This window comes from Myotis davidii, unplaced genomic scaffold (assembly GCF_000327345.1).
Source record: "Myotis davidii unplaced genomic scaffold, ASM32734v1 scaffold495, whole genome shotgun sequence".
Taxonomy (NCBI): domain Eukaryota; kingdom Metazoa; phylum Chordata; class Mammalia; order Chiroptera; family Vespertilionidae; genus Myotis; species Myotis davidii.
In genome coordinates this window covers 570397-585599 of record NW_006286239.1, presented here as the reverse complement: position 1 = coordinate 585599, position 15203 = coordinate 570397, and the positions used below count along the sequence as shown (strand labels likewise).

At 37.6% G+C, this 15203-nt stretch overlaps 1 protein-coding gene across 3 annotated transcripts in view; it reads right to left on the bottom strand.

Moving 5' to 3' along the window:
• Positions 1-15203, bottom strand: part of ATR (ATR serine/threonine kinase) — a 212711-nt gene that overhangs the window by 105633 nt on the left and 91875 nt on the right. For all 3 annotated transcript variants that reach the window (XM_006757505.2, XM_015559911.1, XM_015559912.1), the window contains exons 17-21: positions 10426-10518; positions 8024-8154; positions 5826-5969; positions 3522-3615; positions 2431-2556 (exon numbers count right to left, since the gene is read on the bottom strand). In XM_006757505.2, the coding sequence (XP_006757568.1) occupies positions 2431-2556; positions 3522-3615; positions 5826-5969; positions 8024-8154; positions 10426-10518 (588 nt within the window). The remainder of the gene's footprint in view (positions 1-2430; positions 2557-3521; positions 3616-5825; positions 5970-8023; positions 8155-10425; positions 10519-15203) is intronic.

The following is a 15203-nucleotide window of genomic DNA, read 5'->3' as shown; positions in this document are numbered from 1 at the left end:
CTCTCAGTGATGTTGCTAGCTCTCTATCTCTCTCCCTTCCTCTCTGTAAAAAATCAATAAAATATATTTTAAAAAAAGAAAAAAAAAGAAAGCAGGAATAATTTGAACAATAAATATTTAATTTAAAAAATAAATAAATAAATAAAATAATGATTTTGAGATTTTAAAAAAGATAGAAAAATATATATTGTCATTCTGAGTTAAAAACTGATTGTTTCACTCTGGCCAGGTACCTCAGTTGATTAGAGTGTCATCCCAATACACCAAGGTTGCGGGTTCGATCCCCGGTCAGGTCACATATAAGAATCAACCAATGAATGCATAAATCAAGTGGAATAACAGATCCATGCCTCTTTCTCTCTCCACCCCAGCCCCATTCCTCTCTCTCTCTCTCTCTCTCTCTCTCTCTCTCTCTCTCTCAAATTAATCACTCAAGCCCTATCCGGTTTGGCTCCATGGATAGAGCATCGGCCTGTGGACTGAAGGGTCCCTGGTTCAATTCCAGTCAAGGGAACATGCCCAGGTTGCAGGCTCAATCCCCAATAGGGGATCGATTAATGATTCTCTCTCATCACAGATGTTGCGCTCTCCCTCTCCCTCTCTCCCTCTCTCCCTCTCTCCCCCTCTCTCTCTCCCTCCCTCCCTCTCCCTTCCTCTGAAATTAATAAAAATAAGTTAAAAAAAACCAATTGTCTATATCATTATTTAGACCACATTTGTGTTTTAAAGTACTCCCAATACGTTTATTAACTAATTAAGTTAGACTTAGCCATACAAAGTGGCAGTGCAGAACTCGGGTATTTGATGGTTTCAGTTCAACAAAAATGAGGAAGCAAGCCTCTGATCAGCTTCATCCCATAACCCACACTTCCCTTGCTGCTGGTGTGGAAATATTAAGTGAAACCAACGAATATATTGGTCCTGTCCAGCTCTGCTGAATGGAGGTAGACTCAGAATAAATCTAGCTGAAATGAGGAGCCAGAGATATGTAAATATACCAAAGTAGCTCTGCCTACAACTTAACTTATATTAATCAACTTACTAACATTCATATTATAATTGTCTTTTGTTAGCTAGGATGTCAACTAGATTCAGGAATACACTGTTTGCAGTGATTGTATTGGTTTAGAATGGAGAATTTTAGGATCTTCCAACACTGTACTAAAACATTTCAATAAAATCATGCTACATCTTTCAACAAAAGAAACTAAAAGACCTATAATATGGAATCCAGGTAGAGGTTTGGGGCAAGGGTAAGCAGAGTAGTTTCAATGTAGTATAGGGCAAAGAATGAGGCTATAACATTGATCATATAGATACAGATATAGAAGTAGATAGATATAGATATATTTGTGGGGTATTTTTTGTTGTTAATCTTCACCCAAGGATATTTCCCACTGCTTTTTTAGATAGTGATAGGGAGAGAGGGAAAGAAAAGGAGAAAGAGAGGGGGAGGGAGGAAGAGAAACATGGATGAGAGAGAGACACATCAATTGTTTGCCTCTCGCATGAGGGAATGAACCTACAACCCAGGTACATGCCCTTGACCAGGGATTGAACCCAAGACCCTACGAATGCTAGGGCTGGCGCTCTAACCACTGAGAAACACGGACCAGAGCTAACATTGATAATATAGAACCACAGTTGATATGACATAAATCACACACTCAAGGAGATTCAAAGCTCTTCACATATGGTAGGACCATCTCCACATTGGCTGCTCCCCACATTGGTTATATAAGCTCACTGACCCAGAAGCATGTAGTCATTACCATCATGTATATCTTTTGTCCTAAATAAATGCTTCTTTCTATCGTGAAAATAAATAACACTAACTCATGAGGGTCTTAAGACTCTTAAATCTTATCATATGGATTCTTAATATGCAAAATTAAGTTAAATTTTTCCATTTTATATTTATAGTGATGTGGCATTTTAAGTTCAGTTCTCACATCATCAAGATTAGGGATAACCTACATTATATTGACATGCAAAAGGATAAATAAAGTTCACCAGCCCCAGGAAAAAGTGAATTTAAAAATTTAGCTTCATCAAAACTAATAAAATGTAAAATGGCAAAATCACTAAAATTTTATATGACAGATATCTATAGGAAATTATATGAGAAGTCTCACATAAACTGCTGCTGTTAAAGAAACATGCATCCTTACTCAGAAAGACACAGAACCTACCATATAACCATTAAATCATGGCCTTTCAAACAAAAAACCTTTGCAAATCACTGATATTCAGTCTCAAAGGATACCACATGGATTGCTAATTCTAAATCTGATATTATAATCTAAATAAAATTAAAATCACTTTTTTCACTGAACATACTGAATCGCAAGCAAATACGCCAATCTGTCATCGTGTCTTTAAACTTCCACACTTTCTTTTTTATAGCCTTTTAATTGTATCTTAGGATACCTGATTTTTATACAAGGTTTCCTTCAAGCTTGTGAGAGCATGAATACGAACGTCTACATTTTCATGTTGGATTGCTTTCATCGATAACTGCAGAGTTGTCTGAAGATCATTACTCTCAGAGGTTTCCTACATAAAGAGCACAGAAAGGTATATCTAATCCATTAACCACTTCAGGAAACAGTGGAAGGCCTAGAGTCCCCAGAGTTATCATTAAAGTAGTTAAGTTACACCCCTATTAAAAGCAGTTTTAAAATATAATTTCAATCTCTTCCCTTGGATAGCATGTCACTTTAATCAATTTTCAGGGAAAGGGATTTCATTCTATCATCTTTAGATGTTGAGGAATACATTTTTCCAATTACATATGAATTTACTTATCTAAAATAAATCCCTTTCTTGGTAAGAAATACAAGTTTCCCTTAACTTACAAAGGGCTACATCATAGCCTTGAGCCAAGTCTATAGATTATGCAGATAATTCACCCCTTCCTTACTACTAATTTTCTTATAACTATCATGAATTACCTTTTAAAGGAGAAATAAAGTCTGCAGAACCTATCATGGGGTCTGTAGTAAATACCTCTGCCACTCTGATCCAAGGTCAGGTATTCCACTTTCTGCCCTAAAATTCTATGGAATCACCACTAATAATTTTACAAATTCAAGTTCACTGGACTTCAAGATGATGGAACTACAGATTATTCCCCTTCTAAAGCTCAGAAATCAGTCAGGCCTGAATTTCCATACCATAGTTTATAGCACAACATAATTAGAATCCCACAGCTTTTCTTTCTTTACCCAGGACATGCAGCCATGGTGGCTTCTTTTGGGGGCTATATGTAGGACATATTGGCCTAGGTAATAAAGGCTCTCTGTTCTGCCTAATGCTATTACAGCTTTTATCTAAATGCTAAAACTTTCTTCTAAAAATCATGGATTTATGATAGAGTTATGTAGTCACCAGGAATTAGCCATTAGAATATGACTATATTATGCCTAGGTATGAATATAAAGAATCTCTTTCAATGTACTGGAATTTGGGAATAATTTTGTATCACTAATCTAAATTATAAAAAAAAATAATGTAATTACCTTTCTGTATTCCTGTAGAACTGCTTTTATCTTTTTTAATTCTAGATGGTCAGGTAAAAAATATATTTCATGAAGAAAATCTTGTACAGCATCCCTAATTGTCAATTGGAAGAAAAAGAATTATTTGCAAAGAGAATGCACACTAACAATATATAAAAAGAGGCTAAAATTAAGGCCAACTTAACGCACATTTAAAAGTGGTAGTTAATTACTGACATTCAAAGTATTCTTTCTAACCATGTCTAGGGATGCTCAGCTAATTAAGAGAAGCAAATAATCAGACCTATGGAAAAAAAACAACCGTGTGGCAGTCTGTCAATAAACTATATTTTTTGTATACACACACGCATAGTAACTTAATTTGTGCTTGGTGTGTGACCTGCTTTAACAAACAGAATACGGCAGAAGAGATTCTGTGCCAGTTTAAGGCCTATGTGTTAAAAAAAAGTCTTACAGCTTCTAGCTGGGTTTGTGCTCATAAGAATCCTGAGTGGTAACCACATAACAGGTCTGGCCACCAACAAGGACAGGCTACATGGACAAAAAGGCTCTGAGGTTACATGGAAAAAGGGAGAGGCCCAGTCAAGTCTAGCAGAAGACTGAGTGCAGTCATACCAATGACTATTCGCAAGACCAGCCAAAGAATCAACCAGCTGAACCCAGCCCAGGCTGCAAAATTATGAGTAAATAAAAATGCTCATTGTTTTAAGAAGCTTTGTTTTGGAGTGCAGCAATAGATAGCCAAACTCTCATTAAGCATTAAACAGACTGTCAAACTACAGCAGGAAGGCTGGGGAGGTTTGGGGGGGCCTCCAGTGGAGGGGGAAACTAAGTATTTTAAAAGGGCTGGGGGAAGGCCAAGAGGTTGGGGGGAGGGGGAGAGGAGACAAATGTACTACTCTTCATAATATTTTAAGCAATAAAAAAAGAAAAAAAAGAATTTTAGAGAATATTTCAAATAATTTCTATTGACACAAATAATTTTTAATCTGCTTCAAATACAATACACTAATCTTTCTGGGTCCAAATAAAGTGTTTCTAAATTCTGGTCTCACATAACTCAATAAATTCAAGTAAAGAAAAATAATAATAATTTCTTGTCTTCATTAACTCATGCAACAAATATGCATTAACTAACTACTAGACACTGAGTTTGTTACAATAAAGAAAGCTGAAATAATTTCCTCACTCAAGGAGCTTAAGATCTATCTAGCACTGAGTAAAAGAATTTTTTAATGATGGAGAAATGATTCCTCTATGATAAAGATAAAGCTATTTGCATGATAATACAAAAAGTATTTAAAAAGTGGTCTGGATCAGTGATTATGCAGTTCTATAATGTACAAAATAGAATAAAAGCTTTTGATTTAAAAAAAACTACATTAGCCTTTTCTTCAGTGTTTTCAGAAAATTTCATTATTTCCAGTAACATTGGACAGTTACTGGAAATAATGGGAATAGCAATTACATGAGTAAGTAGGTAAATAAGTAGTACTTAAATCCTAACTTTTCAGAAGCAAATAAACACACCAGTAAGTGGGATAATGGAAAAAATTTGAAATGTATGGAACAAAATTCTGGGCTAAAAGGCAGCCTGCATGAGAAATAAAAATGGGAAGGAATAATGTGTATTCTTGCAGTGAAAATGAAAAAAAGTTCAAAATAAACAATCTGGATTGGTTATAGCCTTTCTGTTTTGGAAAATCTTGAGAAATGATTTTAAGAAGTATGATGTGGCCAGATTTTGGAAAGCCTTGAATGTCAAAATAAGCAATTTGGAATCTGTCAACTAGGAAATGGAGAACCACAAAATGTCTCTGCATGCTATAAAGTTCTAGATAAATAAATGCTTTTAAATATGCCCAATATAAAGAAATGTAATAAAAGCTTAAAGGAGGGAGACTGGTTTGAGAATTAATCTAATGAAGTAGTAAGAGTTTCAACTGAGGGAAGCTATAGAAAGTAATGAATATCCCTCTTAACTTTCTCATGTTACTCAATTATATGTCTTTTAACTGTGAGAAGGTAAATTTAGCTTCACCTTTTTCAAAATTGATGAAAAATAATTCAGTTGATGACCTACTAATTAATAAATTTAAAATATACTTATAATGGAAATCATGTCAACTGAAATAGCATCAGCTCAATGTCTTAAAATATGTCAATATACTTTTTTACTGATGAACGCTAAATTAAACAGAATATGAACAGTTCTACATTATCAGTAGTAATTCTGATACCATGAGACATAAAAATACAGTAATAAAAAGTTGCTACATTTGTTATCAATTTCAGTTACAATACCTGTTTTCAACGATAAGGTAGTGAAATATAGCTGCAGTTTCCTTAGGCTGGATGTGTATGAGAGGTAACAAAGCTACTATCACATGACTGAGAAGGGAGCCTAGATAAACATGATCCAGACAACGAACAAAGCAGTCCCAAGCTCTATGGAAAAACAACAAACAACAAAAAGTAAAAGTTAAAAATCACATTATTTTTATTATTTGTAAAGCTCTTTCAATGACTTATTAGGTAAACAAACAATAGTACATACAAGTAATAAAATTACAAGGTAGCTGTAAAAATGGATTAAAGTGCAGTAGTGTACACTCAAATACTTAATATATGAAGTAAAAAAAGGTAAAAACACTACTTATAATATGCTGCTTTTGATGAAGGATTAATGTAAAAAATGTATGTGTGTATTTGCTTATAGTTTTAGAAAGGGAGGGTTATATAAAAGTTAATAAAAATAGATACCTCCAGGCTTCAAGAATGGAAGCTAGATTCTCTGAGTGTAACTTACAACAAATTTGAATTTCAGACAGTGTAAATGTATTATGTGACATTAAAATTGAATAAGAGTAAAAGCAATCTCTAAAAATTTTAAGCAAACTGAAATAAATTAACCTAACAAAATCATTAGTAGTACCTGCATTCAGAAAAGTTACTTCACATGACTTCAAAACATATTATTATGACTGTACATCTACAGTAAGTTATAGTCTAAGGACATATAGAACCTCCAAGAAATTTAAACTGCACTCAGTAGTTTTATTGCAGCAGTATTTAAATTAGATTAGCAATCAACCAAACCCTACAAATCTCAATGGCCTAAAAGTAGTGTGGGGAGGGACTTAAGGGGTAAATCTGTTTATAAGAAATACTTAAGGGGCTAAACAACTAAATGTTTGACATGTGTACCTTTTATGGATTGTACCTTATATGGATTCTGACTTAAACAAACCAACATTTTTGGGAAAAACCTCTTTGAGACAACTAAGGAAATCTAAATATAGATTGAGTTGAGATGATATTCAGGAATTCCTATTACAGTAGGTCCTTGAGTTACGTTGAAGATCCGTTCCTGCCGTGCAACGTAAGTTGGAACCCACCTACATAAGCACCTACATCACTCACATGGAGCACATACACAACAGTAATGAAGTGAAACAGTAAAATAAATTTAGAAGAAAGCGATCAATTCCTGACCTTTACTTGTGGTAAATAAATAATAAAAAACATAAAGCACATATGTACATACGTTGAAATGATGGAACTTTTTTTTTTTATAAATACTGTAAATGGGAGATGGCGAAGTAACCACGAGATGACATACAAGTCCAATGTAACCCGAGGACTGCCTACTTAGTATAATAATTCATGATGGTTACATTTGAGGTATTTACAAGTACAATGATGCGATACTGGGATTTTCTTTAAAACATTCCAACTAACAATACAAATGGCGGGGGTGGAAGAATATATAAGGCTAGAGGCCCAATGCACAAAATTCATGCTAGGGGTAGGCCTTTGTAGCCCCGTTGCCTCAGTCCTCGCAGCCCAGACCACCATGGCTTTCGCAGTCCAGGCCACCTGGGCTGCTGCCTCACAGCCTCAGCCGCCTTAGCCGGCCCTTGCAGCCCCGGCTTCCTCTGGAAGGTGGTCTGGACGGTCGTTCCGCTGTTTGGTCGATTTGCATATTACACTTTTATTATTATAGACTAGAACACTGATGCACGAAATTCGTGCAAGAGTAGGCCTTCCTTCCCCTGGCTGCTGGCACAGGTTTCCCTCTGGTACTCAGGACCTGGGCTTCCCTCCAGCCGCCGGCAGGCGCCCAGGACCCAGGCTTCCCTCTGGCCGCGAGCAGGCACCCAAGACCCGGGCTTCCCTCACAGCCACGGCTTCGTCCATAAGGATGTCCAGTCTAATTAGCATATTATGCTTTTATTATTATAGATTAGCAATGTTGACAACTGCCAAGGTTGAAAAACAGGTATGTGGAGAGATTCACTATATTATTCTATGTTTCAGTATTTACAACATTTCACAGTAAAATGTTTTTTTAAGGAAATATATTCCCTTTCCAATACAAATCGGCTTTCTATCTTAATTATTTATGGTTTGAACCCAATTTCCCTCAAGGAGATAAGGATTCAAGTTAGTACTCCTGTGAAATGCAAAACAAAATCTAATAAATTAAGGCAGTTACTTACCTGCAACACAATTCAGGAAAATCATCCTTGAATCGAAGACCAGTTCTCAGTGTGGTCATCATCTTCACCCGCACAGAACTGACATGTTTGGGTCCCATCAGTTTCATCAAGGACATCAGACTGTTCAAGGCCTAAAAGTAAGTAGGGCTTTAACATATTATTTATAGAAATAAGATGACAGGAGGAGATGAGCAGTAAAAACATTCTAATCTTGGAGTAGTTATCTATTCTCTGGAAACACATGGTCTAATACAGCGGTTCTCAATCTGTGGGTCGCGACCATTGAAAAACACATATAGCATAACAGATATTTACATTACAATTCATAACAGTAGCAAAATTACAGTTATGAAGTAGCAATGAAAATAATTGTATGGTTGGGGGTCACCACAACATGAGGAACTGTATTAAAGGGTCGCGGCATTAGGAAGGTTGAGAACCACTGGCTAATAAATGCTGTCCAGTTCATTTTGTCCAACGTCTTATGTAGGAATTAAGAGTTTCAAAAAGATGACTTCTTTTTTGTATGTTCTTTCCCTTGAAGGTAATTTGTTGTTTTAGGCCTGCTGGTCTCCTCTAGCCAGTGATTTTTCAAATTTATTAAGAATACAGTATCTGTCCAGGCCCAGTTGGCTCAGTTGGTTGGAACATCATTCCTTACACCAAAAAAGGTTGTGGGTTCAATCCCCAGTCAGGACATAAATGGGAGGTAACTAATATATGTTTCTCCCCCCGCCCCCCCGCCATCTCTCTCTCTCTCCCTCTCTCTAGATAATATAAAGTAAAAAAAAAATTATTTCTATAAATCCATCCCAAACTGCTATATAGTACATGCATTTTTGTCATAATGGTACTAAGTTCAAGATGCTCTGAATTTAGTAAAACAAATAAGTAGCTGGTAACATACCCAGAAAATAATACACACATTCCATTGTGTGTGAAACACATAACCAGACTTGTATCAACAACTCCAGATTATAATGAAGGGGTAAAGGAACTGCCTAGATGACATTAACTATATGCCAAAATATGCAAGCTCTCTGTGATTTAAAAAAAACCTCTAGTTTTCTTAAATTTGAGATTCTCTCACTTGGGAAAACAATAAGGAAGATTCCATACAGATGAACTAGAAGTTGTTTGGGGGATTAAATTTATCAGTTAACACCAAAGAATGAATACTCGTTGCTTAAGTTCATAGAGTTTAATATTTTACCATGTTTTTCTTGGCTCCTTAAGGTTATTAAGGGTAATACAGACTGAAATAAAATTCTATTCATAAATTTTTACTATAATTTTTACTGACTGCAGTTATAGAAAACAAAGCATTACTTAAACTTCTATCCTAATCTATGGACAAAAATTTCCAGTGGTCAGCAATCATAATTAAACTATACTGTGCCAAATACATTTAAACATAAACTGACAAGTAACTAACACTACTTTACTTACTGTAGATAACCCAGCATTTTTGGTATTCAAAAACAGCATGGACCATGAACCACATCAGACCAATGTGGACTAATAAATTCAACTATGCAACCATTCTTTGAGCTATCAGTGATTGGTGGTCTCTTTTTTCCCACTGAACTAAATGCTGTGATTAGGTGAGCCTGAAACTATTGGGGCCAATACCTGGCACTTAAGCATAGAACAATCCAAGGATATTTGAGCTAAAGCTGTAAAAAAGAAGGAACTCTTACCATTTGTGACAGCATGGATGAGCCTGAAGAGTATTATGCTAAGCGACATAAACCAGTCAGAGAAAGACAAATACCATATGATCTCATTTATGTGTGGAATTTAATGAATAAAATAATCTGATGAACAAAATGCAACTGGAAACATGGACACTATGAAACAGACTGGCTGGTACCAAAGTGAAGTGATTGGATAAAGAAGGTGAAGAGATTAACTAAACAACATATATATTCATACTCTGATGCAGACAATAATTTGGTGAAGGCCAGGGGAAGGGGAGTAGGGAGGTGGAGGGTGGCAAAGGGGGGGAAGAGAGGGACACATGTAATAATGTCAACATTAAAAAAATTTTAATACACTTTAAAAAAATAGAATAAAAAGAAACTGATTGTAGAACACTGTGTTCAAAATCAAACAATACCTGAGGCTATATTATCCCTCTACTTTCAGTTACAGAGCCAACAAATTGCAGTAAGCCAATTTGGTTTGGGTTTTCTCTCCCTTATTTAAAAAAGAACTGCAAATAATATAATTCCTCTTTTTAGACTCCCCAAAAGCTTACACAAGTTGTTCAGTAATACAGAATATCACATTTCATTATTTCGTATCTTTCAATGTTTGTAGGTAGTAGCAAAAGTCATGTCTCCTGCATATTCTACATGAGTTCTATTTCATCACTCTGCAACTCAACTATCACTACCTACCATTTTCTTATCTTCAATGCCAACACTGGAGCTCAGTAACTGCATGTTAAAAAAAGCCAAAATACCCAACAACTTGGGTTGCAAATAATCAGCCTAAGGGGAAAACAAACAAACAGATAATTATGTAAAGTTTATACAGATAAAATTTTATAAACCAATAATTTAATTCTTTAACTACCATAATTTCTATTTTGCCTATTAGAATAACAGAAATAGACACTTGGTGAATTAAGTTTCTCCAAATGCATATTATTTTCACGTCTAGTATTTTTTAAATTCATGAAACTGATTTATAACCACCATTACAAAATATGATTAAATAGTGCTCGCTTCAGCAGCACATATACTAAAATTGGAACGATACAGAGAAGATTAGCATGGCCCCTGCGCAAGGATGACACGCAAGTTCGTGAAAAGTTCTATATTTAAAAAATATATATATATATATGATTAAATAGTACTGTACAAGAAAATAAGCTTTTGAATTCTGGACTGAGCTGGGCTGGGATCCTCAGGATCTGATTCACATCAGGATCCAGAGTGGAGAGAACATTTATCTTAAGGAGAAGACTAGGAAAGACAACTGACTGTCATTCTAGAGAGAATTTACATCTAAGCTGGAAAAAAAAAAGGTACCCTGTCAGAACAATGGTCTAACATAGGGGTCAATATCCCCTGAGGTAATAGTGGTAGAAATAATTCACTAATTCATGGTTCCAGCTCAGGCTACGGGCATCAATAGTTATAGATTATGTATCACTATGATGGCACTTTATTTATGTTTATTTAAAATATTTTTTATTAATTTCAGAAAGGAAGAAAAAGGGAGAGAGAGAAACATCAATGATGAGAGGAAATCATTGATCGGCTGCATCCTGTATGCCCCCGACTGGGGATCAAGCCCAAAACCAAGCATGTGCCCTGACCAGGAATCGAACCTGGACTTCCTAGTTCATAGGTCAACACTCAACTACTGAGCCACACTGGCCAGGCTGAATGTGGCACTTTGTATTAATTCTTTCTTTTTTAATTTTTAATATATTTCAGTGATTTTACAGTCTAGGGGAAGGGAGAGGATAGAAAGTTAGAAACATCGATAAGAAAGAAACATCAATCAGCTGCCTCCTACTAGGGATCAAGCCCATAACCAAGGTACATAGCCTTGACCAGAATAGAACCCGGGCAGGCCAACACTCTACCCACTGAGCTAAACAGGTTAGGGCTGTATTAATTCTTTCTTGAAAAAAGGTCCTAGAGGAGACTTTAAGTCAGCCAGACCTGGGTTTGAATCCCAATTTTGATACTTCCTAGTGCAGTGATGGGTGAACCTATGACACGTGTGTCAGAGGTGACACGTGAACTCATTTTTTTGGTTGATTTCTCTTTGTTAATGGCATTTAAATATATAAAATAAATATCAAAAATATAAATCTTTGTTTTACTATGGTTGCAAATATCAAAAAATTTCTATATGTGACATGGCACCAAAGTTAAGTTAGGGTTTTTCAAAATGCTGACAGGCCGAGCTCAAAAGCTTCGCCATCACTGTCCTAGTGTGTGATTTTGGATAAGTTACTTAATTCCTCTGATTCTGTAAAATGGGAACAAAGAAAGCACCTATTACATACACTTGATGTAGAGGTTAAATATAACATGTGTCAAGCACCATAATTCTAGCACCCCACCAGGTTCTGGTAACACCATTTCCTCTCCTTGACCAGGACTAAGAGGAGCACAGATTTTCTACCCACTGGATTCTTTAACATTACCTGCTCGCTCTCTTAACGTTGACATGACAATAAAAATAGACCCTTTGTTGGGGTAGAATCAATATGGCGACATTGGTAAAAGCCTGTACTCGCTGCCTCCCACAACCACATCAAAATTATAACTAAAATACAGAACAACTATCATCCAGAACTGCCTGAAAGCTGGCTGAATGTAAGTCCTACAACTAGAGAAGTAAAGAAGAAAACACATTGTTGGGGAACGTAGACTGGTGCAGCCACTGTGATAAACAGTATGAAGTTCCCTCAAAAAATTAAAAATGGAACTCCTTTTTGCACCAGCAATCACACTTCTGGGATTATATCTTAACACATTAAGTGCCTTGTCAGTCACCGGTGACTGACACTATACTTTCTGTGCAGAAGACAAAACAGGCTTGGCATTTATCGTGTTAAGAATCCTGAAACAGTGAGGGAGAGTCAGTGAGTGAGGGTGCAAAATGGGAGTGTGTGAATGTGTGGGATGTATATGTGTGTAAGTGAGTGACAGTTAGATTCTACAGGATGTTGGAAGTTGGCAGACCAGGCTCCCCTAGCAGGCAGCCTCTGCTACTGCTGCAATCTCTCCTGGGGTAGCCGGCTCTGCCTCAAAGGCCGCATCATGAAGTAGAAAGATGCTGTGACTGGAAGCCTAGGCTCACTTCCACCCAGGGTACCCTCGGACACCACCAGGGACCCTACAACCACTCCAACCAGGCATGTACTACCTCAGGTGTGGATCAGGAACACTAAGACTAAAGTCTCCCTAAAAGTTCCAGAGCACACTCCCCACCCACCACCCAGACGCTTAAGCCCCGGGGACCACGACTGCACACGTAAAGCCAAGCCTTACACAACAACCCCAGGCTCCATGTGTGCAAACAGCCAAGCCTTACACAGCAACCCAGGGAATCCACATCCGTGCCAGAACAGCCAAGCCTTACAAAGCAAACACAGGATCCACAACCATGGACGAACAGCCAAGCCCGATGCAGCAACCCTAGGAGCATCATGCAGCAACCCTGGTGTTGGGGACCGTCATGCTGCTGGCAAAGTCTAAGCTGACCAGAGGACATGGCAAAGTGTTGCCCAGCCTGTAACAATCTGCTACTTTCCTATGATAGACCAAGCCCTAGCAGTGATCTATGAGGCATGACCAGCCACAGCTTAGCTATAAAGCATTGTGTGTAAAGAATAAAGTTGCTGGTGCCTGTGCCAGTCCTCCCAACCCTGTCTCTTGGTCTTTCATCCCACTCCACCTCTACCCGTCGGACCCTCTCCAAGGTGCGGGTCACCGCACCCTGGACAGTAGCAGCCACCAAGCCCAATACAGAAATCCTAGGAACCACAAACAAATGCGAGCAGCCAAGCCCTATGCAGCAACACCAGATGCCTCACACAACAACCCCAGGCACTGTGACCACACAAATTGCCGCCAAGCCAGACAAATCAATCCGGGCCTGGTGAATGTGCAAGCTGCCGCCAAGCCCACCGCTGCAGTCACAGGCACAGTGCAACTCAACAGTTAGATCCTTCGGTGAGAGCAAAAATGGGAAGACAAAGAAACAACCCTAAAGGAAAGAAAAGGAAATGCCAGAAAAGGAACTAAATGAAATGGAAGCATGCAATTTGTCAGAAAAAGAATTCAGAATAAGGGTCGTACAGTTCATAAAGAAGATGGATGAGAAAATCAACAATTTATGTAAGAATTGAGAGAAAAACCCTAACCAGTTTGGCTCATTGGATAGAGTATCAGCCTGTGGACTCAAGGGTCCCAGGTTCGATTCCAGTCAAGGGCATGTACCTTGGTTGCAGGCACATCCCCAGTAGGGGGTGTGCAGGAGGCAGCTGCTCTCATCGATGTTTCTAACTCTCTATCCCTCTCCCTTCCTCTCTGTAAAAAACCAATAAAATATATTTTTTTAAAAAAAGAATTGAGAGAAAATAAAGAGTAATATAGCGACAATAAAAAACACTATGGATGATTTCAACAATATACTAGAAGAAGCAGAGGACTAAACTCATGAATTATAAGACAGGACAGCAAAACACATACAATCTGAATGGCAATTGGAGAAAAAAATTAAAAGGCAGGAGGAGAGCCTAAGGGAGCTTTGGGACAACATGAAAGAAAGCAACATACGTTTAATAGGGGTACCAGAATGACAAGAAGGGGAGAGAGGGTTAGAATACCTACGTGAAGAAATAATTTCAGAAAACTTCCCTAATTCGGGAAAGAAGAGAGTCACACAAGCACTCACAAGAGAGTCCCAAACAAGATGAAAATGTTACGATAGCAAATGTTAAGGACAAAGAGAGAATCTTAAAGGCTCTAAGAGAGAGACAGAGAGTTACCAAAAAACGATGTCCCATTAGATTATCAAATGATTTCTGAACAGAAACACGTCAGGCTAGAAAGGGATGAAAGGAAGTATATAAATTGATGCAGGGTGGAGGACTGAGTCTAAGAATACTCTATCCAGCAACACTATCATTCAAAATTGAAGGGGAAATCAGGAGCTTCACAGAAAAAAAAAAGCCTAAAGGAGTTTATCATTACCAAGTCAGCAATGCAAGAAATGCTAAAAAGACTGCTGTAAAAAGGAGAAATAAAAAGAGGAGAAGGAATACAGGCACAAAAAATAAAAATGTCTACAAACAAGTACCTAGCTATAATAATAAAAGCATAATATGCTAATTAGACCAGATGACCTTCTGGACGAAACTACAGCTGCGAGAGAAGCCTGGCTCGTGGGTACCTGATGGCAGGCGGAGGGAAGCCCAGGTCCCACATGCCTGCCAGCGGCCAGAGGGAACCTGGATCCCAGGTGCCGGAGGGAAGCCCGGATCCTGGATGCCAGAGGGAAGCCAGTGTCGGCAGCCAGGAGAAGGAAGGCCTACTCTTGCACAAATTTTGTACATCAGGCCTCTAGTCAATAATAACCTTGAATGTAAATGAACTGAATACTCCAATCAAAACATAGCAAGTGGTGGAATAGATAGAAAACATGA